Below are 23,745 nucleotides of genomic sequence, written 5' to 3'. Positions count from 1 at the left end.
AAGTTAATGCAGCTTGGCCTCCAAAAGCAAAGGAGAGTAACTCTTTGACACTAGCTGTTACTGCTTCATCCACTACTCAGAGAGAGTGGTGTGCAGTAAAACTCTGGCTCCTGACATGTAGTCTACCAGCCCGCACCCATTTCGAGCAGTAAGGGGTAACTTATCAGACAGAAGAATTTCACGGCTACCACGTTAAGCACATTTGTTGAGGTCATCACTGAGGTGGCGGTAGATTCTGGAAGTGGTGCAGTTTTTCTAGATCATACAATGTTTAAATGGGACTGGGCATCAAATTTGAAAAAATCATAAAATCACAAAAAGGGCCGTAATTCAGATGCATAGTTTAATTTTGACCAAAATTGGCAGACATTTTTTAAATACAAATCGTACTGTTTTGGAAAGTTTGGGAAACATTTAGCCCCAGGTGAGCAGTTTTATGCATGTTCCTGTACTTTTTTGCCTTTGGTTAAAGGAAAAGTCTGTAGTCACACAACAGTAAGAGCTTGTTTGTACCATGGAATACATCAAAATATTTGTCATTATTTGTAGAATAGACTGATTTGAGATATTTTTTCTGTCTGTTATTTTTACTAAGTTATGCAGATGACAAGATCCCCACCCCCTAATTATAAAACCTATTTTTGATGTTGTCTGCTCGGCCAGAGACAGAAGCCTAAACCACACATGGTACATATGTAATTTCAGTAGCAATCCATGTGAACGCCTTATATAACAGTAATGACTCTTTGTAGAAGGGCTGTGGAATGTTTTGTATGAATATATCATGTGAATAACAAAGTATAGCCGTGTGCTCTCAATGTAACCCCTACATCTAACGATGGGCTATTGAATGTCTAATGCTGCACCCCTTCAAACTATACTCACATAGTCTCAGTAATATGCAGATAGTTGAAACATTTCTGTGCCCCCTGGAAGAGTCGCTGCTGAGTTCGATACTCTGCTGCTGCACTCGTCCCTGTCACAGCTGCGTGCATGGGAGCACAGCAAATCTTCCCTGCGGCAGTCGCATCTCTTCGTCGCACGGGCATTCTCACCGCCCCGCTGCGCAAAGGGCAGGGTGGCTTCTGGAGCAGGCAGCACCACCACCAGGGTAGGGACGAGACGACCCGTGCTGTCTGTCACCCATCCGGGGATTACAGGGAGCTCTTGAACATACTGAACTTGTTGCATGATTCCATGTGAGCTGATACTTTGCACGTTTCAGGTGCCACCTCAAAGAAGCCACTGTTGGTAGCAGTTTCTCACTTGTTTTGTTCTTAGCAAACAAACCGTAGCCCACGTTCTCCAGAGCTGCTTGCTCATACTGCAGCACAGTGAAGATACCAGTGAGACACAGGCTGCCGCCTCTGAAAAAGCTGCAGTTAGCTACCGTCTAATCATGCCAGTGATACTGAGCAAAGGCGACTTGACTCAGCTACTTCTGGGTTCTTCATTAACGCTTTGGCTAGTCAGGTCTGTCCACGCCATTCATTCAAAGTAACGGGCCTAATTTATAAAGGCACCAACGGGCAGAAATATAGTTACCTCCTAGAGAGTCGTATCCTCTTTAATATGTGAGTGTGACAAATCCGCAGTGCTGTGTAGTCTACTGGTTTGGGTGCACACCCTGAATGTAGCGGTTTCAGGTTCACATCTGCCTTTATGCTGGCTAAGAAGGGGTTTCAACCTTGCTCTCTTACCTCAAGTGAATGGCCTAAATGCTGAGCTAGGAGATATTGCAAGGGGCTGGCTCCCTCAGTATTTCCCATGGAAGGTGGGCTACTGTCATTAAATGATTAAATAGTCACTGGGCCACAACCACCCTGTGAGACCCCTGTAGTCCAGTGGTTTGGATGCTTTCTCCTAAAAGAGGGCAGGTGCCACTTCAGAACCCCTTTATGCTCCCTCTTGATTGATCACCTACCTCTCAAGTGAATGGCCTAAGTGCCCGGCTAGGAGGTAGGGGGATGAGGGGTCTCCCTCAGTCCTTTCTGTTGAAGATAGGACACATTCAGTAAATATTAAATTAGAATTCGGCCAGCAGCTAAGTGTACCCGCAAAGTAGTCCTGTGGCTTGGGTACTTACCCAAGACGTGAAGACGTACTGGTTCAAATCCCTTCCCCAGGAAGGGAGTAGCAGTATCATATCTTACTCCTGAAGCGTTCCACTTTCACTATATATTAACTGAGGCAAAGGAAGCTCTCCAAGCCCTCTACGGGGGTGAAGGTGTTCGCGTGCTGTGTGCATGCTCCTGGTTCAACTCCCCTGGGTGCTGTTTGAGATGGGAGGGGGCGCCTCAAATCCCCTTCTTTCTTTCTTTCTTTCTTTCTTTCTTTCTTTCTTTCTTTCTTCTTGAAGAGAAGGGGCTTGAGCCTTGATGACTTATCTCTCAACTGAAAGGCCTAAGTGCCTGGTGAGTGGGATGTGGGGGATCCCTCAGTCTCTTCTATTGAAGGCAGGCCACTTTCAGTAAATATTACATGAGAATTGGGAACCCCACTCACCAGGATTCCCCGTGTAGTCCTGCGGTTGGGCTCCGTGCCCCCGAAGCAGCGAGCCGCTGGTTCAAATCCCTTTTCCGTTTGTTGAGATCAAGGCTTGGGTCCTTAACCTCTTGCCCCGCGAGCGTTCCGCTTTCACTAGGTATTAACCGGGGCAAAGGAAGCTTTCCAAGCCCTCTATGGTATGGGGGTTAAGGTGTTGGCCTGCCGTGTGCGTGCTTCCCGGTTCAACTCCCCTGGGTGCCGTTTGAAACGGCCGGGGGCGCCTCAATCTTTTACCGCTCAAGCCTTCCACTTTAACTATATATTAACCGGGGCAAGCTAAGCTCTCAAGTCCCTCTACGGTACGGGGGTTAGGGTGCTCGCTTGGATTGCGGGTGACCCTGGTTCGCATCCCCGCTCGGCGGGACGGGAGGGCCTCTGGCGGGTGAGAGGAGGCCCCTCCTAGCTGAGCAAGAGGCCCGACACAGGGCCTCTTGCTCTTTTAATTAAAGAGGCAATGCTGCGCTACAGTAAAACCCCCCTCTCACTCTTGTCCACCCTGATCAGGATACACGCCCAGGTTGTGGCAGACCCCAGGGCACTCCCCTGCTCTTTTGAGGGGTGTGAACTGGGGGCCGCCACCTCCTGGGGAGAGTCACTGGCGAGCGATCCCTGTCCGAATCCCCTCTCCGTCCCAAGAAGACAACGGCCTCTTGAGAAAGAGAGGGGCTTCGGACAAGGATGGCCCACCCAAAGGACGGTCGCCTAGGAGGCAGGAAATCCCTGTGCAAATCCCTGCTGAACAGGCAGCTGGGGGATTTGAACCAGGATCTCCCCCAACCCAGGCGAGTATCCTAACCACTGGACTAGAGAGTGAGGGTAGCCGTGAGGCCGGCCCACAGCCCACTTAACTAAAGTGGAACAGCTTCAACGAGCAAGAAGGAAGCAGGCAACCCCCTCGCTAAGAGAGAAAGGTCTAGGGGGACACACCCACCCACCCACGGGGAGATTCGAACCCGCATCTCACGCACCCCAGGCACCCAGTGTGACCATCAGCCTACGGAGGGTGTTGCGGCAAAGAGAGTCCCAAATACCGTTTAATTCAAGTGGAACAGCTTTGAAAGGCAAGAAAGGAGGCACCCCCAGAAAGATGGCCGCCCAGGCACCAGAGGAGATTTGAACTCACATCTCGCCCACCCAAGGTGCACAGTCTAGCCATCAGCCTACAGAGGGAACGGGGTCTGCCTGAGGCCCAAATACCATTTAATTCAAATGGAACCGCTTCCACAGGCAAGAGAGAAGTTGCCCCCCTCTGGCGATACCCAAAACCTACCAGGCCTGTGGTAGGCGCTCATCTCCAGCCCTTTTTAGCATCAGCAGACCTGGGGAATTGAACCCACAGCCCCCACGTGCCACACATGAGGCCCAACCGCTGGACCACGGGAGGAGTGGTGCCGGGCGCTTTGCCTGAACAATAGTTAATTAACGTGGAACACCTTCTCCGAGCCAAAAAAGCGAGGGACGCCACGGATTCAATCCAGGACCACATCTTCTCAAGGGTTTTCGCAACAGACAAAGGGAGGATTGGACCCCACAGCGGCCACAAGCCAGACCAGTAGCGTAACCACTGGACTACATAGGAAGCTGCTGAATTGGTTGGCCCAAATAATATTTCATTAAAGTTGAACAGCTTCACGGGCAAGAGGAAGGGATCACGAGACCCCCCACCACTGGAGCTACGGAACCGCAGAACACAGACAGCCCGTAGGGCAGCGCTCGTCAAAGCCCCCCACAACCTTCCCAGCAGAGAGAAGGGGGATTTGAACGAGCCAGCCTCTTAGCCCCTCTCTGAAGCCTAACCACGGAATCAGAGAGGGAGCCACAGCCTGTAACTGGGCTCAGGGCCCTTCAATTAAAGTGTAAGAGCTTCAAGTGAGGGTGCTCCCGTCACTCTAGCCCAGCACCCAATGATTAGGGCCCTCACCCGGGCGGTAGGTGAGCCCTTCGCAAATCCCTTGTGCTCGTCCGGCAGAGGGGCGAGTTAGAAGGTGAATGGCCATAATGCATCAGACCCATGGCCCAGCTAGCCCACTGTCCTGCTTTCCGACGGCGGCCAACGCCGGCTGCTTCAAAGGCAGTGAACAGAAGAGGGCAACTCTCAAGCGATCCGTCCCGTCGGGCCCCCCTCCCAGCAGCTGGCCGTCAGCGGGCGAAGGACGCCCGGACCACGGGGCTGCGTCCCTGACCGTCTTGGCTAATAGCCACGGATGGACCCATTCGCCACAAACTTTCTCAGTCTTTCTTTTCGAACCCACTTACAGTTTTGGCCCACCCCACCTCCACCGGCAACCACTTCCACAGGCTGAGCGTGCGTTGCGGGGCCAAGTACTGCCTTTGGTTTGGGTTAAAGCTGCTGCCTGCTCATTTCAGCGGGTGACCCCTGTTCTCGCGTTGCGTGAAGGGGTAAATAACACGTCCCGATTCCCGTTCCCCACCCCAGTCATGACTGGCTAGCCCTCTGTCAGAGCCAACCTGAACCGTCTCTTTGCCCAGCTGAACCAGAAGCACGCTCCCCCGCACCAACCTCCCTCACCGGCGAGGCCCCGAACCACGAGGTTAAAAGTTACACGAGGGGGCCTCCGCCTCCATCCCCTGGGCTGTTTTGTGGGGCGTTGGGCCGGTCCCTAACCAGCTCACGCTAAGTCACCGGAGGGGTTCCTGGCCGTGGCTGGCAAGCAGAGGGCTGTACCTGGGAGGGGAAGACGCTGGGTCGATTTCTTTCTCCCCGCCTGATGAGCTGCAGGGAGTTGAAGAGGGCTCTGCAGTCTCTCAAGCGTGAGCCCCAATACTGAAGTGAAGAACCGCCTTAGGAGGCTTGCTCGTTGTAGCTTGTCGGGGCCTGTGCCACTTCCATGAAGTGGTAACTGGCCAGCCTTGCGACATGAATCCCTCTGTAGTCCAGTGGTTTGGGCACTTACCCAGTGCGTGGGTGATGCTGGTTCAACTCCTCCCCCAGCTTGCTGAGGAAGGACTTAAACAGCCATCTCCCTGGTCTCAAGTGAATATCCAGCTTCTGGACTAAGAGGGATTCTCCTGGGGCACGTGGGCCCCTGTGCCTTTCTTTTTCTGCTGAAGCTGTTCCACTTTTACATGACATATTCATGGGGCCAGCAGTCCACCCAGCAGCCCGCTGTAGTCTGGGGGGTGTGGTGTGCGCCCAGCGTGTGGGAGGCCGCGGGTTCAAAGCCCCTTTCTTCTTGCTGAGAAGGGATTTGGACTTTGATCTCCTGCCTCTCAGGCAAATTGCCTAGGTGCTGGGCTCGGAGGTTTTCCCATGTGGGGGCTCTCTCGGTCTTTTCTGTTGTGGGAGGGCCGCGTTCCGTTACATATTGATTGGGGCAAAGCCAAAGCAGGCAGGCCTGGGTAGTCTAGTGGCTTGGCAAGCTGCCCAGCATGTGGGAGCTTGGGGTTCAAATCCCCTTCTTTCTTTCTTTCTTTCTTTCTTCTTGAAGAGAAGGGGCTTGAGCCTTGATGACTTATCTCTCAACTGAAAGGCCTAAGTGCCTGGTGAGTGGGATGTGGGGGATCCCTCAGTCTCTTCTATTGAAGGCAGGCCACTTTCAGTAAATATTACATGAGAATTGGGAACCCCACTCACCAGGATTCCCCGTGTAGTCCTGCGGTTGGGCTCCGTGCCCCCGAAGCAGCGAGCCGCTGGTTCAAATCCCTTTTCCGTTTGTTGAGATCAAGGCTTGGGTCCTTAACCTCTTGCCCCGCGAGCGTTCCGCTTTCACTAGGTATTAACCGGGGCAAAGGAAGCTTTCCAAGCCCTCTATGGTATGGGGGTTAAGGTGTTGGCCTGCCGTGTGCGTGCTTCCCGGTTCAACTCCCCTGGGTGCCGTTTGAGACGGCCGGGGGCGCCTCAATCTTTTACCGCTCAAGCCTTCCACTTTAACTATATATTAACCGGGGCAAGCTAAGCTCTCAAGTCCCTCTACGGTACGGGGGTTAGGGCGCTCGCTTGGATTGCGGGTGACCCTGGTTCGCATCCCTGCTCGGCGGGACGGGAGGGCCTCTGGCGGGTGAGAGGAGGCCCCTCCTAGCTGAGCAAGAGGCCCGACACAGGGCCTCTTGCTCTTTTAATTAAAGAGGCAATGCTGCGCTACAGTAAAACCCCCCTCTCACTCTTGTCCACCCTGATCAGGATACACGCCCAGGTTGTGGCAGACCCCAGGGCACTCCCCTGCTCTTTTGAGGGGTGTGAACTGGGGGCCGCCACCTCCTGGGGAGAGTCACTGGCGAGCGATCCCTGTCCGAATCCCCTCTCCGTCCCAAGAAGACAACGGCCTCTTGAGAAAGAGAGGGGCTTCGGACAAGGATGGCCCACCCAAAGGACGGTCGCCTAGGAGGCAGGAAATCCCTGTGCAAATCCCTGCTGAACAGGCAGCTGGGGGATTTGAACCAGGATCTCCCCCAACCCAGGCGAGTATCCTAACCACTGGACTAGAGAGTGAGGGTAGCCGTGAGGCCGGCCCACAGCCCACTTAACTAAAGTGAAACAGCTTCAACGAGCAAGAAGGAAGCAGGCAACCCCCTCGCTAAGAGAGAAAGGTCTAGGGGGACACACCCACCCACCCACCCACGGGGAGATTCGAACCCGCATCTCACGCACCCCAGGCACCCAGTGTGACCATCAGCCTACGGAGGGTGTTGCGGCAAAGAGAGTCCCAAATACCGTTTAATTCAAGTGGAACAGCTTTGAAAGGCAAGAAAGGAGGCACCCCCAGAAAGATGGCCGCCCAGGCACCAGAGGAGATTTGAACTCACATCTCGCCCACCCAAGGCGCACAGTCTAGCCATCAGCCTACAGAGGGAACGGGGTCTGCCTGAGGCCCAAATACCATTTAATTCAAATGGAACCGCTTCCACAGGCAAGAGAGAAGTTGCCCCCCTCTGGCGATACCCAAAACCTACCAGGCCTGTGGTAGGCGCTCATCTCCAGCCCTTTTTAGCATCAGCAGACCTGGGGAATTGAACCCACAGCCCCCACGTGCCACACATGAGGCCCAACCGCTGGACCACGGGAGGAGTGGTGCCGGGCGCTTTGCCTGAACAATAGTTAATTAACGTGGAACACCTTCTCCGAGCCAAAAAAGCGAGGGACGCCACGGATTCAATCCAGGACCACATCTTCTCAAGGGTTTTCGCAACAGACAAAGGGAGGATTGGACCCCACAGCGGCCACAAGCCAGACCAGTAGCGTAACCACTGGACTACATAGGAAGCTGCTGAATTGGTTGGCCCAAATAATATTTCATTAAAGTTGAACAGCTTCACGGGCAAGAGGAAGGGATCACGAGACCCCCCACCACTGGAGCTACGGAACCGCAGAACACAGACAGCCCGTAGGGCAGCGCTCGTCAAAGCCCCCCACAACCTTCCCAGCAGAGAGAAGGGGGATTTGAACGAGCCAGCCTCTTAGCCCCTCTCTGAAGCCTAACCACGGAATCAGAGAGGGAGCCACAGCCTGTAACTGGGCTCAGGGCCCTTCAATTAAAGTGTAAGAGCTTCAAGTGAGGGTGCTCCCGTCACTCTAGCCCAGCACCCAATGATTAGGGCCCTCACCCGGGCGGTAGGTGAGCCCTTTGCAAATCCCTTGTGCTCGTCCGGCAGAGGGGCGAGTTAGAAGGTGAATGGCCATAATGCATCAGACCCATGGCCCAGCTAGCCCACTGTCCTGCTTTCCGACGGCGGCCAACGCCGGCTGCTTCAAAGGCAGTGAACAGAAGAGGGCAACTCTCAAGCGATCCGTCCCGTCGGGCCCCCCTCCCAGCAGCTGGCCGTCAGCGGGCAAAGGACAAAGACAGCCCATTTAACTAAAGTGAAACAGCTTCAACAGGCAAGAGGAGAGTAAGCCCACCGCTATTCCAGAACGTTGAGTATAAAGGCACCAGGGTAGATTTGAACCTATATCTCTCACAGGCCAAGCCGATAGGCTAACCATTGGGCTATTGAAGGGGTCTGAAGAAGGTGCTCACCTAAACAGCATTTAATTAAGGTGGAACAACTTCCACAGGCAAGAGACATGAAGCACTACATAGCTCAGGGCACAGACAGCAAGATTATATTTGATATCTGTCCATAGTCCTTCTTAACGCAGGCCAAGGGGAGATTAGAACCCCATTATACACAGCCCAAGCATGGGGCTAAACCATTGCACTAGAGCAGGAGGACTGTAGCAGCCTTTGTCCAAACATTAATTGTTTAATATGGATTAGCTGCAACAGGCAAAAGCAGGGACACTGCCCCTCATTCTACACCAGAGAACACACCCAGGCTGCTGAAGATGCCTCCTTACAGGCCTTGGCAACAGGTAGGTTTTACAGCTCCCTCCATCTTTTCAGTTGATGCTGATCCATTGTAACTACATATTAACGGGGACAAAGCTCCATAGTGGGGATAACTTGTTCTGGACTTTTCTTTGTTTGGCATGTCACCCTGGGGATGGCTCTGCTCCTTAAGCCTATCCCTTGCTTTGCTCCTAGTGGCTCTGTTTAAAGAACAGACAAAAAGCTGTATCAGTTCCATGTTCTGGGATGGGAGATTCTCTGAAATCACAAGGGTCAATATTGTTGCTAATTTGGAAGCAAGAATAAAATCCTGTTACATAAGGTTGGTTGGGGGTGGGCGGGGTTTGGGTAAAGAGTGTAAATGGAGGTTGATAGTCATCTCTGAAGCTCCATGTATCCTGAGATCAATAGAAATATTTTCATTCAAAATCAGAGAAATGAGCTCTTTTTGTGGCAATTTTCTTTTAAAAACAAAAAATCTCCCCCTGTCCTGTCTTGCATTCACACACTGCAGGGTGTTGCTGCACAGTCGTGATATTGACTAGAAACAGACCATGGAAAAAAGAAACCAACTTGTTCTGCCTCTCCTCCTATACAGTAAACAAACTTCCAGCAATGAGCTGCTGAGTGAGAGAATAACTTTCACAAGGCCCTGCTGTCAGTTACAATTGATGTGAGGAAACTCAGTGGGGGCTGTAGGCATCTTTTTTAAGCTCAGAGTCTCCCCTTTAATCTAATGTCCCCTGTAGCTTCTGTTCCTTGTTCCTCTCTGCATTTGTTGCTTTTGACAGCTCTGGAGAAGAGACAAGACTCTCCTTCCCCTGCCTTTGCTCTTTCTGGGGGGGGGAGGCAGGCTGAGATCTGAAGACCCCAAGCTGGTTGGAGGAGCACCGATGTGCTCAGGCTGTGGTGTCTGGATTCACTGGTGGTGTTTGTGCCTGCAAGATCCCAGATGTCTCACCTATGTTTCCCACAGGGAGCAGGGCCCTATTGGCCTTTTGGAGTATTTTTACGTCCCTCTGTATTTAGGGGCATGTGCTGCTGATTGCCCTGTCTCTGGGCCTCTCAGCTCTCTGCTATCCAAAGGAGAGGAAGCCAGCTTGTGTTTCTGATTTCCTTCCTCTGGAAGGCTCTTGCTCCAGAGGACAGAGCTGTTGACTTTCTCCCGGGAGATGCACTTAATCTATAATGGCAGGGGTATTTTAAAACCCACCTCCATTCCCACCCCCCTATAAATGTCTCCTGCAGAGCAAGGTTGTTACAGGGTTCAGGAAGGAATTTTCCCATTGGGCAGTGTTGACCAAAGAGGCAGGTTCTTAAGTGTTGTGTGGTCGCCAGGATGACAAAACTGATGAACCAACACCCTGCTCTGTTCTCGCATCTCCTTGGAGGTCTACCCAGGCCTTTGTCCATTTGCTCCCATTACCTCGATGATATGATAAATCCAGTCCAGGAATTCAGCCACCTTGGTGTAAACCCCAGGGTAGTTGGGTTCAGCACACCCTGTGCCCCAGCTCACGATGCCCACTAAGCGCCAGGTGAGTTCATCTTGGCAAACCAGCGGACCCCCGCTGTCTCCCTGCAAGACAGAGCAAGTGTCACGGTGGGGCAGTGCTTCTGTTAAGCTAGCAGGTGGGATTATGCACCATAGGGCTGCTCCTGCCCTGTGGGCCCTGTCAGCTTTGCGAGAGGCTGAAATGCAGGAAGGGGCAGAGCTGAGTTGCCTGCTGCTAGTACGTCCCCTTGGCATGAAGACGGCTAAACCCCAGCTCTGTTGTATCATTTTAGTTCTCATGATTTTCCTCTCTCCCTTTCCCTCAGTCAGAGGATCTCAAAGCACTTTACTGGCCATTTTCAATCTATGCATCCTGGCGACACAGCGCCAGATCTTCAAAGGCGTTTAAATAAATGGGAGTTAAACAGCAAAATACCTTTGTGAATCTGGGCCAAAATACTGTACAGGACTTTCCACGATGCTCTTCCTCCCTCCTGTTTAGGCAGCCGTGTTGCAGCAGGAAGAGAACTGAACCATGCTGTGTGGGGCCCCTTCATCCCTGGGGGAAGATGCTGCTAGAAGGTGCTCAAGGAGCAGAAGCTGGGATTTGCAGACAGCTTGCAGAAGGGTACTGGGCCCCATGGAGGGTTCTTCCTCTGCACTGCTTCATTGATGCCCAGGGATGCAGTAACACAGCACAGGAATGAAACCCAACAGCCTGAGGCTACCTTTGTTGTATGTGATTTTTCCTGGCCTGATAGATCCCTAACTAATGGACCAAAGATGCTGCTCTCGAAGGCCCAGGTGAACAAATGGAGTTAGATACCTAACTCCTCTCCAAATCCACGGGAGTTAGGCGCCTCAATCCATTTGTGACTCTGGGCCTAGCTCCCCCTAAGGAGCTGCTGTATAGCTTCACACCAACGATCTGCCCATTCAGTGCCTGTCTCCAGCTGGGACTAGTGGCAGTGCAGAAGACGGGGCTAAATGCCTGTAATCAACAATAATGCAGTAGCCCATCTTAAGCAACGTTTGCTTCTGACTACAGGATGTGCGGCTGTGGCTATCTGTCCTAAAGCCAAAGAACTGTAAGTGGAGGATGGAGGGTGTGGGGTGTGAATTGATCCTGCATTGTTCTTCGCTAAGGGTAGCTGCTAAGGAGGTGGGATTTATAACTTCCAAGCAAAAGAGGAAAAGTTGCTGCAGCTTGGTACCCTGGTGCAGGGGGCGGCTGGCAGCTGCCCTCTCTGTATAAAGGAGCATTAACCTAAACCATGGCGGTGCCTGAACGTCTATATTCTAGTGACCCGCTATTCCCCAGGAGGAAGGGGGCCTGTGCATTAGCTCCACGCACACCCCTGCCATACCCCCTTCCCACCTCTGACACACCCTCCCTGGTTCGACGGAGGGCCTGATCAAACCCCATCATGCCCCCACCCTGACACCCACAGCCTCTCACTAGTTCTACACAGGGTACCAGCACACCCCCAATGTGCCCCTGCGCTGCCCCTAAAACCCGTCCCACCTCACCCTTCACACGCCCCCGCCCTGCCATGCCCTCCTTGTGCCGCACGGGGCCTGAGCATGCTCCTGCCATGCCCTCTTCAGTAAGGGGCTAGAGGGGGGACCCCTCTTCATTTAGATGGGAAGCCACGTTTCCCACCCTCTTCCTCATTTTCATGTACGTGATAGACACCATGTGGGATCCAGCCCATGGTAAGCAGCATCACACTGTTCCTCAGTGGAGGAAAGGACCCGATCCCCCACAGCCTATTAATAACAGGGGTTGTTTTCTCCCTGCTCTCACCTGGCAGGCATCTACTTTCCCGTCCAGGTAGCCCGCACACAGCATCCTGGGGGTGAGCTCACCAGAGTACATGCAGGAGCTGTTGCATTTCTTGGTGCTGATTAAGGGAACAATAGCTTCCTTCAGCATCTCAGCAATATGAACTGGATTTGAGGAAAACAAATGAGAGAGATAGTTTAACCTGCGGCCCTGGTGGCTAGATGCTGGTGTTTGCACTCAAGGCACAGTGGGACATGGAGCATTACAGACACTTCATCTCCAGGGCTCTGGGTGTTGGGAGGAGGAGGGGGTTGGGCTGCGGGTTGGGACTGAGGACTGCAGGAGGTTTGGAGATCAGAATTCAACACTCTCCTCTGGACTCAAACATCCCCTCGGTGAGATGCTGCCTTCGGTCGTCTTCGTTTCAAAAGGGAGCTACAAGAAAGCTCTCCATGCCTCCTGGAGCTGCTCACCGTGTTCAGGTCTGGTGTAGCCCCAGCCGGAGATCCAGCAGTGGGTGCCGCGGGGGAAATCCTGACGGTACAGCGGTAAACACACTGCACGGATGGCATCTGGGGAGAGAGCCATGTGTGAGAGCACCACCAGCTTGGGATGCCCCTCACAGCACACAGCACAAACAAATGGAGAGTGGCTCCCAGGAGCAGCCAGCCTGGAGTGAGCAGGGGTGATCTAGTCCTGAGAAGTGCAAGCGAAACACCCTTGCAGCTCTGCTCCCTCTGGCTCCAGGGGCCGGATTCTCCAAAGAGCTCGGCTCCCACTGTGACCTTTACAGCCAAATCCCAGCTCTTTAGAAAATCTGCCCACTTTATTCACTGTATCCTTGGGAGACAAGGTCTTGCGAGCGTTCTGTCCCATGTGCCATCACCAGAGGCCCCGGGGCTTGCCTGGGGAAAGCTTTCTCTCTGCTGCCCACAGCTGGACCAACCCTCGTTCTGGCACTGCCCCTATGATCGACACAGGCCACCAGCGTAGGAATCAGACCATTGGTGGGTGGCTCCCTTGTGAATGGAAGCCATGGGGCTGCCCTGTGGGGATCCCCACCCCCTCCAAGGGGAAGATGGCTGAAGAAAAGGGTCTCACCGGAGAAGTTCAAGGGCGTTGTGAGTTTCATCAGTGCGATGTCATAGTCGTGACTCCTGTCGTCATAGCGGGGGTGGTAGATGATTTTCTCCACCGCCGCCCCAGCCTGCTGTTGGACTGACACATGAGCGATCATCCCAGCAAAGACCAGCCAGCTGGAGACCTGAGGCTGCCTGTAACTGAGCAAAGACATGGCCCACCTGTTCCTCTGGGGCTGAAGTATTGCTGGGGCGGCCAATTCCCCACTCCTTCCCCGGCTGAGGGAACAGCCGTGCTCTGCGCTAGGCTGCCCTCTGAGGCCTCCAGCTCTGACATTCCCAGACTTACTTGTGCACGCAGTGAGCGGCCGTGACGATCCAGTCACGCGCCACCACGGAGCCTCCACAGACGTGTTTGGAGTTGAGGTATAGGCTGACCTGCCACGGCCAGCGTCCCAACGGGGCGTCGCTTCCGCCCACGATCCGGGCCGCCCTGGAGTGCATGCCACACTCTGAAAAGGGGGAGAAACATTAACCTGGTGCCCCCAAACACCTCAACTAGGAGTGGGGGAGGGATGGGCAGCAAAGGGTGTCCAAGAAACTGCTGAGCAGAGCTTTGCCTTGGGGCCGAAGGGAGAGAGGTAAGGTCTTTGAACACCAAGGCTGGGTGAGAAGAGCAGGAGAACAAAGAGTCAGGAAATGGGAGACAAGAAAGGGAAAGCAAGGCAGCAGAGAGGGGAACAGCTGACAGGAGTTATTCCCCAGGCATGCTCCTGCTTCCTGGCTGTGCCCCACCGATGTCCCTGGCTTACCCCCCACAGGATGTCAGGGATTCAGGGTGGCCCCAGCTTTCTCCCTTTCTTTTGCCACCTGTGCTGTTCCCCATGTGAAATAACCCAGAGAAACCCACTCTAATCCCTTCTGTGTGCTCCAAGCTAGTTTCAGCCTTCCCACCCAGTGACCTAAACCAATCTCCTCCGTGTACGAAATGTCCCCCAGCCAGCATCACTAAGCCAGAGTGGAGAGGGAGCAAGAGAGAACAGCGGGGAACACAGGAGTCCCACCTCTCCACCTGGGCCTTCTCTGGGCTTGCCTCTTGCCCGGCAATAGCCCTGGGCCTCAGGGAGAGAGTTCAGGGCCGCAGCTTCCTTCTCTGACAGCAGGGGCTGCTGAGACGGTTAGGATTTTAGATACTGGGGGTGTTGATGGCACGTGCTGTTAATGGCACAATAGCTACGCCATATGGACAGGAGGGATTTGGGAGCTGATGGTCACGTTGCTGCAGCCGCTTCAGGCAGACCCCAGCTATGAAATCACACAGACAAAGGGGCTGCTCCAGGGGCTTCATAGCCATCCTTTTTCCTTTTCTTGCTGCTCAGCCTGCTGGGAAGCTAAATCTTCCTCCCATCCAGACAAGCTGGTTTATGCTGGCTTGTTACTGCCACCCAACACTGAGGCTGCTGGATTGGTGAAAACCACTCTGTGAGGAATGACACAGGCTTTGCAAACCAACACCAGGGCACTCAGTGTCTGGCTGACCTGGGGCTTTTGCTAATTAACAGAGGGTCTATAATAGCACAAGGAATGCAAGAGACTTCAGTGCAATGTGGGGACGGGGCTAAAGCACTTACCGGAGCATTTCAGAGCCACAATTCGCCCTGAAGCACAGCTGCTCCTGCACAAGAATAAAATCAGGGTTCGAAATAAAGTTCTCCCAGAAATCTGCAGCCATGAAACACAGAGCTGGCCCATCACGGGGTGGCCCGCCTAGGAATGGCGACCAGCCAGATTCACCCAGGATGCCCAGAAAGTGGATTCTGATAGGAATAATCATCATGCCCATGGAAGGCTTTTCACCTTCACAGCACTTTGCAAACGCGAGCTGGTGCATGGCAGAAAGCTCACATGCGCAACGACAGGGGCTGTGGTGCTGCAGCAACAAAGCAGAGTTGTTCTAAGAGGGCTAGCGGGCCTGTCTAAAGGTCTGCACGTCAGCTACCCTGTTGGCACTGAGGATATCTCTGCTCTGCAATCAGAGGTGCGATTTCAGCATGTGTAGACGTGTGACTAGCTCAGGGAGCATTAGCCACGAGGCACAGACTGTGCAAGCCCGTCTGCGACCCAGGGTCGTTATTCTGGTAGCTAGTCTGTGCTGAAGTCCGCGCTGCCAAAGCTTTGCTGCTCTGGGTACTCGCCCTAGCGAGAACAAAGCGAGCTCAGATATGCCCACACCTGCTGAGTGCAGCACAGACATCCCCGCTGTGTAAGCATCAAGCTGGCTTAAGTCCTATTTCAGCGGCATGACCAAAGCACCCAACGCTGTGACCCTCCCTGCAGCTGTGGCTCCTGCCAGTGCAGTCACTGTGCTATTTGCCTTCCCATTTGGCGTCATTTAGTTGCCAGTTCAGATTTTCTCCCTCCCTCCATATTCGCTGATCTGAGTCAATGCCAGCTGTGCAGAGCCTGGCAGTCACCTCCAGAAACATGGAAACTTTTTCTCAGACAATACAGCCATGAAAGGACCTTCTGTTCAGTTCCCCCAATGCCATTCCTGCTCTCCCCAGCTCCATCACCCACCTGACCTGCCACATGTCTTCAATGCTGTTCTTCTGGTTGAGCACAATCTGAACAAACTCTTGCGTATCATTCACCTTGACATCTGTCAGGTTCACTCCTTTGTGATGGGCGAGTCTGCAGAAGCAACAGCAAATGTCATCACCTAAACACAGAGAGAGATCAGAGAGCTCACCTGTGCCTCTGACGTGACAGTGTTGTTATGGTCACTTTCTTCCTCTCTTCTGCACAGAACCATTGTACTCTAGTTTATACATGCTAATTCTGGCCACTGCTCACACAGAGATGAAAGGGCTAAATATAATAACCATCACACACTGGGAGGACGAAACCTTTACCCTGCCATGTTTCATTGAATCACAGTGCTTAAAGAGGAGGGCTACCAAATACAGACACAAAAAAACAGGCTTCCACGCTTGCAACTTGAGTTCCAGTTTTGTCTCTCTCATTTACCAGGGGCAAGGCCCCTGTCTGAAACTGCACAGCACACAGGGACATCTAGTGGCTAAATAATAATATTGCAAATGAACATATACCCCGGCCCTTACTTTACATTCTAACCCCAAAATCAGGAAATAGGTTTGCTTGGATCACTAAAGTATATTTTCAGATGCTACCATCACTTCGCTAGCCTTGCAACGTAGACTGCATATGAGTACAACAGGAGACAGTAATAATACTGTGTCCTTTGCTAACGCCTTCCAAGTGAGGATCTCAAAACACGCTCCAAACATGAACGAGTTCATCCTCACTTGGGAAATGGGTGAATATTATGATCCTTGTTTGAAAGATGGGGGAAATGAGGCACAGAGAAAAGAGGTCACAAGGGAGTAGAGGAGGTAGAATTAAAACCCAGGAGTCCTGTTTCTCATTTATGCCAGAAAACCATCCTCCTCATCTCTATGGGGATGTTCAGCAGAAATGCACAGCCACAGAACAGCAGTGGATAGGAGAACAGTAACATTATATCTGGGAGTGACTCTATAGACAGCAATGATATAAGGGCTTACCCCAATTTCCAGGGAAGCCGATGGAAAGATAATTCCACAGTCCATGATTCTGTAAGCTTGGGAAGCTGCTATAAAAGTCTCGGGAAATAAACCCAAGCTACAGTACATCTAGCATGGGTCAAAAAATGCAGATTGTTTTTTTCCCCACAGAAATTTTTTTCATTTAAAAAATAATATCCGGTGAAAAAATTTATAATTTGCAGTGAAAATTCCAATCCCCAAATGGTTTGATTTGAGGGGTTTCCTCCCTTTTCCAGTGGCAAAATAGAAAAAGGGTGAGAAATGGGACTAGCACAATGGGACACCATTCTCAGTTGAATCTAGGCCCCAGTGTAATGCAAATAAATATCAGTAACTCTACGGTCCCTGGCTCCCAGCCCTGTGCTCTGATCACATTACTTCCTGCAATATCTTCATAAAAATGGCAAATCAAAGACTTGTACCTGAGACTGGCCGACTGTGTCTATGCTGAGAGGAGCATCACTTACTGGAGATATCCCAGCTGCCTACAGATCAGAGTCCCCAGGGAGAGATTCCACCGCTCGTGACATGCCAGGAGCCAGCCGGGCCTGCCTTCCACCTGCACTTCCAACAAGAAGTTTCCCGTGTTTATTCTGAAAGATACTAAAACCATTTGATTAAAAACATCCTGCAAGCTTCTCTGCGACCAGCTCTTTGCAAAGGCCCAAGCCAAACACAGTAAAGTCCCAGTGACTAACGAGGGACAAAACCATCCCCAAGTCTGGCTATTGCAAACCACCCCTGGACCTTTCTGTGTGTTCCCCGGGCTCAGGGGGTGGCACTGCTGGGTACTGGCAAAGCATTCTGGGTAGTGGTATGCAGAGGGGGCTAACAAGCTTCCCCTTTGCTTCATCATCACTCCAGTGTCACAAAAACAAAGAACTTTGGGAACTTTGGGTTTAAAGGCAAAAGCTGAGCAGAGCGTGTTTGAGTGAAATAACAGCTGCAAAATTAGTTAGAGGCTGAATCCGAGATACTTGCTACTTACATAGCACTTTCCACTTAGAGATCTCCAAGCACTTTAAATAGCACCATTAACACTATCCCCATTGTAGAGGCAGGCCGAGCTTGGTGTCACAGAGCGATTGTGCTGGAGGCAAGCATAGAATCCACTGCCTGTCCTACACTCAGTCCAATGAACCACAGTCTCCTGCATTCAACCTGCAATTAGTATCTCAGGGATCAGAGTAGCAGCCGTGTTAATCTGTATTCGCAAAAAGAAAAGGAGGACTTGTGGCACCTTAGAGACTAACCAATTTATTTGAGAAAGTGAGCTGTAGCTCACGAAAGCTTATGCTCAAATAAATTGGTTAGTCTCTAAGGTGCCACAAGTCCTCCTTTTCTTTTTATCTCAGGGACTTGATTAAAACTCCATTGCTGTAAACTGGTGACTTTGTGACACACCCCATTCCAAGGGCTAGTTTCAGGTGGGATTAAAACAGGGGCAGAGGTTACCTCTTGGGTGTGAGGGTTGGAAAAGGGGGACCAGTGGAGAACAGGAAGGGGGACATGTTTGGAGCACTGATGCACCCGTACCGAACAACCTGTGCGGAAAGAGGGGAAACCCCCAGCCGAACGGGGCCCAGACACACTGATCTGTGGCAACCTCAGGAGACGGGTGAGGAGGGCTAACGCTGAGCCCTAGACAGCAGGAGGCGAGGGAAAGTCATTCACACCATCGTTGGAACCACAGCTCACAATCTGCTCAGCCCCCACTTTAGGGGGGGGGTCAGAATCAGGGGGTCAGTAAGGAGGGGTCCAGCTCCCTGCTCCTCTGCTCAGAACAGAGAGAGTGTTCCAGCTCTTCTCCCTGGCTTGGGTAAGCAGCACGTCCCCCCTCCCGTCCCCCCGCTCCTCCACCTCCTGCTTCGCTCCCCTTTAACCACTGGGCTCAGCTGTCAGGTTGCTAATGTGATGCCGCAGCCCCAGAGATTGCGAACATCCTCCAGGGAGCGAAGAGGGAGGCCGAGGCCTGGCTTTGCCTGGCTTTTTACTGCAAAACTCAAAGAGAAAAACAGAATGTGGGGGAACTTTCTGGCCGGTCGTGACAACGAGAAAGGGGCAGGCAAAGGCATAGAGACAGCCTCAGTCTTTGCTTTGCTTTTGATCTTGAGGAAGGGAAATCTCCTTGTCCTTAGGTCGGACAGGCTGGATTCCAGGGGGTTTCCACAGATCACTGTGAGTGAAAGGTCCCGCTGAAGGCACTAAGTGACACATCCTCTCCACAGGGATCCTGGCAGCAAGGAGAGAAGGGGTATGGGGAGTAAAGATCTCAAACCTCTCCTGGGAGCCGTGGTGACAATGGGCTCGTCTTCCCCGGCGTCTCTGCAGATCGGGATTGACTCTGTGTCCTGCAGGGGGCTGGAATCCTGGTCCGACAGGGGCGCTGTCAGGAATTTCACTTCAGGAGAAAGCGCAGAGGATTGAGATGTGATTGAACAGACTAGACAAGACCCCAGAGCACACGTTGTGGGGAACAACCCTGCACTGGCCCCGAGGGGGTTAGATATACCCTTAGGGCTTGATCCAAAGCCTGCTGAAGTCAACAGAGAGATTCCAGTTGATTTCAGCTATTCTGAGGCTGATCTATTATTTGCACTACAGTAGCACATGGAGGCCCAACTAAGCTCGGACCCCCACTGTGCAAGGTGCTGTACAAACGCACAGTGAGAGACGGTCCCTGCCCCGAAGAGCTTACATTGAAGCAGACAAGACAGACACAGGGTGGGAGGGACAACAGGCTCAGCGAGGGGAAGGAACTTGCCCAGGGTCACGCAGCTGGTCATGGCAGACCAGGACTAGAACCCATTCCAGTGCCTGCAGCTCCACGCAGCCCCCTGTACTCTCGCTTCCTGGGCTTTGCAGCTGGGCTGTCCCATGCCTAGTGTCTGTGGTCCTGGGACCCTGGTGACAATTTGCTCATCACTTGCATATCCCCAAAGCCCTGCTCTCCATTTTGGCCACTGGTCTAAGGGCGGTTTTGAGAGAGGTGAGGAATTCCCCAGGAGATACAGACCTAGAAGCCACATCCCAATGGCTGCCCCTGCCAGCAGCCCGATGGCCCCAAGCAGCAGGAGGCATCTCTTGATGGGGCAGAGGTTTTCCAGGGACGTGTTGGAAGAATCTTTAAAAAACAGAGAGAGGGGGAGGGAGGATGGATACTGAACAAGTTCTGGGTCTCATTGTCTTCTCATCTGTGGCACAATCTGGGGCCCTATCTAGACCCTTGTAAACTCCCTAGCTCACCACAAACTCTCCTCTCTTCTTATGAGGATAAGCCCAGTGGTCCACCATGCGCCAAGGTTGGTGCCCAGGATGGGGCAGCGGGTCTCAGTCCCTAACAAGACTCCCCAGGGTGAAAACACAAGAACTAAGAAGGGATCCTTCCCCTGTACATCTTCCATCTGGCCAGAAAACACAGTCAAAGGCACAGAAGAAGCAGGATCCTTTCAATTAAAGAAGCCAGGCTAGTGGGACCAGGCAACCTACCTACTTACTAATAGCTGGCTGCGTCTCCAGAGAGGCAACATCTGCAGCATCTATAGCTCACAAGGGAGGCTCTGAGTCATTTACATGAGCACAAGAGGCGGGGACATGGTGCTGCACTGTGCAAACGCTTGTGAAAAGCATGTGATCTTCAGATCGGCACACTAGAGAGCCTGTCCCACTTGGCTGCATTTAGCGATGCAGAGTAGACTGGCTGGTTGGACACCTCCGACAAGGGGCAATTCCCAGTGACCTTCTCCAGGAGATGTGGGGAGGGGGCAGGTGACGGTAACAACCCGCACGGCTACCGCAGCACCCTCCATGCAGGGCTCTCTAGGCCCTGGACACTCGGGGTTGCTGAAGTGAGGGAGGAATGGACTGATTTTTCAGGCTCAGGAGGGTATTTTCCTTTCCAAAGGTAGAGGTGAGGGTTAGGGCCTGTCGACACTGAGAGTGCAGCCCCGGGAATGGCAAAGAAAGCAGCCTCAGCTTCCGCCAGTTCTGGGGTGAGCACGGACAGCTGCCCGAGATTCCCGTCAGTGTGGGATTCCCACGTGAGGCCCCTCAGTCTCTGACTGCTTATCTCCTAGGCGAGGGTCAATGCAGCCACCTTGATGTAAGCAGGCGTTGTGGGGATGCCAGTCCTGGCCCGCTCTGCATCCTATGTGTTCTGTGGGTGCCAGGCATAGCAGAGAAACCCCTTATGCCACATGCTGCCCCAAATGCCCCATCCCCGTGAATAGCTCACCACGTCCTGCTGAGGTCTGAGTCCTTTCCATGTCTCTTGGCTCTGTTGTCTTGGCCCCCTGGCTTTGGTCAGCATCCCGAGGGCTATGAAGGTCAATGGGGAACTGGGCAACTGGTCCAAGACTCTAGAGGGAAAGAAACAAAGATCTGTACAAATCTGGGGCCACAGGGAAGTAATCAGGGGAATGGCCCAAAATGCACTGGTGGAGGTGGTTCATGGCCCAGTCACTCGTGCTGGGCCCAGATCTGAAAATCTACTTGGATAGATAGGTGAATAGCCAATGCACCCTATTCCCCTGTCAAACCAACTGCAAAGTCCCTATCCTGCAGGCCCCAGGGTCCAAGTGTCCTGCCGTCTCCAAGTGGTCAATGAAAACCTCACAATACCCCTTAGAGAGGGATCTCCACCAATTTGGTTCTAAACTGAGAAGATGGAACCCCTGGCTCAAGAGCCGGGATCCGGTCCCAGCTCAGCCCAGAGGGGAGGCATAAAGCCAGAGCAGTTTGGGAACAGGCATTCCCTTTGTTCTCAGTGGAAGCCTGAGATATGGGGGGTGGGATCCCAAGTCCTAGGGGGAAGGATGGGAGAACAGAGCACTCCCCTGGCAGCCCTGTGTGGGCTGGATACAGCCGGTCAATACACAGGGGGAACTCTCTGGCGGGAAATTCAAAAGCAACAAAACATTTTCATTTCGTTTCAAAAATGTTCACCGAACTTTTTCCAGTTTCTTTTTTTTTTTTTTTTAAATGAAACGACATTAACCCCCTGGAGAAGAAAATGGGGGAAACAAAACAACTGCCCTACCCCCAACACTGAAAATATCCTAGGTTTTCTTCAAAAAACGATTTTGACCAAAACAAAGAGTTTCCATGAAAATGCTCATTTTGCTCAAAAAATGTTGTCATGAAATGTTTTCCACCGGCTGCCGTGCTGGACAGCCTGAGGCTGTCCTCTACCAGCTGTGCTATGGGGCACGCCAAAGCACTGTAAGACGACCTAAGAAAGAAAACAAGCTACTTTATCCAGCAATCTGAGTGGGGCACTTCCTGCGAGCGCGCTCACATACAGACACACATCTGATGCCTGCTGACGAGCCCAACGTTCAGTTTCTTAGCTTTCCATTTGCTTCTTCAGTCACAGACTCTTCACTAGTTTCCAACCCACAATTCCTCCCTCCCATTCGCTGGAACGGTGGGATGCGAATCTCAGAGCGCATTAGATCCTCTAGCGCAGAGGTTCTCAACCAGGTGTCCAAGGAAGCCTGGGGGGGCCACAAGCAGGTTTCAGGGGGTCTGCCAAAATAAACCAGAGCTGGCGTTGGGGCCCCGGGAAGAAAGCCCAACCCCCATCGCAAGGGACTGAAGTCTGAACCCTGCTGCATGGGCCTAAAGCCAAAGCAAGTTAGCTTTGCAGGGCTCCCTGTGGCATGGGGCCCCGGGCAATTGCCCTGCTTGCGACCCCCTAATGCCGGCCCTGGCTTTTAATGTACTGGATATGGAGAAAACCAGTTGTTGTGGCACAGGTGGGCCATGGAGTTTTTATAGCCTGGTGTTTTTTTGGGGGGTGGGGGGAGGCTCAGGAAGAAAAAGTGCATTAAAGGAACCCACAGAGCTCACCAATTCCATACCATGCAGGCCCTCTTAGCTCCAGGCTGTGCACCACCAGACAGTGCATGGTCGTACAGGAGGTAAAAGCTCCTTACCATGACAGCGGCACTCAGGGGTGAGAGCGTGCGGCTAATTCACCATCACTGCTCCACGGGGCCAGCGGCTGCTCTCTGGGCACCCGGGCCTCCCGTTAAACACACACGCATGGGCTAGACAAAGCCAGCAGCTATGGTGTCACAGTGAATAGAGCTGTTGTTTTCCCAGAGAAGTCAGGAGGCTGCCAGACTGGTTTGCCCACCTCCCTACAGTCTGCTAATTGGTGCCTGTAATAGATAAGGGGGCAGTCGCTTAGCAACATCCCACCCTCCTCCCCATGCCCAAAAAGCATGCCACTCTCGGGGCGCCCCACAGGGAAACTCTGTCACTCTGCTGGATTGAGGGTTGAAAGCGACAGAGCAATATTAGCCTTTGTTGAAATGTTTCAGATCTCAGCCCTCTGGTTCATTTTGATTCTGTTTGGACAAGACTTACCTGCAGTGCAGCCATACTATTCCAGGTGATAAATAGAGAGAGCAAGAGGTGATAAATAGAGAGCAAGATCAGCTGCAGCCTATCCTAGCCCCGTAGGGTTCAGTTCATCCATCATTTAGGAAGATGGGATCCTCTTTCCTGAGTCCTGCGGCACCAGCACCAAGGGCACGTGGTGGTATTAACTCTGGATCAACAACTCCCAGCAATTTCTGCTCCGGTCAGGTCACTGGCAGAAACTCCAGGAGTTCTGTCACGGTTAACACGGCGCATCGGGAGCCGTGTCTTGGGCAGGTTTCACAGCAGCCGCAGAGCGTGATATTGTGTGGCCCTGGTGCATAGCTGTCCTGGGGGCCAGCTGTCACATGCTACAAGGCCATTTCCATTGTCTCTTTCTTCCCTCAAAGTCAGCCAGTCCGTCCTGGGCCTTGCAGCCCGAAGGGGTCTGATCTAATGGGTTGACAAGGGGTTTCCTTGAACCTGCCTTGCTCAGGAGGTGGGAAAGAATGAGGCCATTTGCTATGGAAATGGTTGTGATTACCAGCAGGATCCTTTGCGCTGATCCTAGGGTTTTCTC

The 23,745-nt window shown here is 52.7% G+C and overlaps 1 protein-coding gene across 1 annotated transcript; it reads right to left on the bottom strand.

The window, feature by feature from the left end:
• Positions 1-8,532: 8,532 nt before the first annotated feature.
• Positions 8,533-23,186, bottom strand: TMPRSS5 (transmembrane serine protease 5). The gene is made up of 13 exons (XM_078849856.1): positions 23,172-23,186; positions 21,034-21,157; positions 19,816-19,923; positions 19,078-19,200; positions 17,267-17,402; positions 15,772-15,885; positions 14,826-14,869; positions 13,544-13,706; positions 13,217-13,395; positions 12,589-12,687; positions 12,137-12,279; positions 10,261-10,413; positions 8,533-9,034 (listed from the first exon to the last, which is right to left on the bottom strand). The coding sequence occupies exons 1-13, from the start codon at positions 23,184-23,186 to the stop codon at positions 9,026-9,028; spliced, it is 1,410 nt and encodes a 469-aa protein (XP_078705982.1). The 3' UTR covers positions 8,533-9,025.
• Positions 23,187-23,745: the final 559 nt, after the last annotated feature.

The sequence above is a fragment of the Lepidochelys kempii genome, chromosome 22 (assembly GCF_965140285.1).
Source record: "Lepidochelys kempii isolate rLepKem1 chromosome 22, rLepKem1.hap1, whole genome shotgun sequence".
NCBI classification, from domain to species: Eukaryota; Metazoa; Chordata; order Testudines; family Cheloniidae; genus Lepidochelys; species Lepidochelys kempii.
Note: the sequence above shows the minus strand (reverse complement) of the source record. Positions and strands in the feature narration are given on the sequence as shown.

Coding starts and splice junctions, on each gene's coding strand:
- TMPRSS5 (XM_078849856.1), bottom strand. Junction 14,870..15,771: donor GAAGACATGTGGCAGGTCAG/GTGGGTGATGGA, acceptor ATTCTTGTGCAG/GAGCAGCTGTGCTTCAGGGC. Junction 13,707..14,825: donor TGTGGCTCTGAAATGCTCCG/GTAAGTGCTTTA, acceptor CCCCCTTTTCAG/AGTGTGGCATGCACTCCAGG.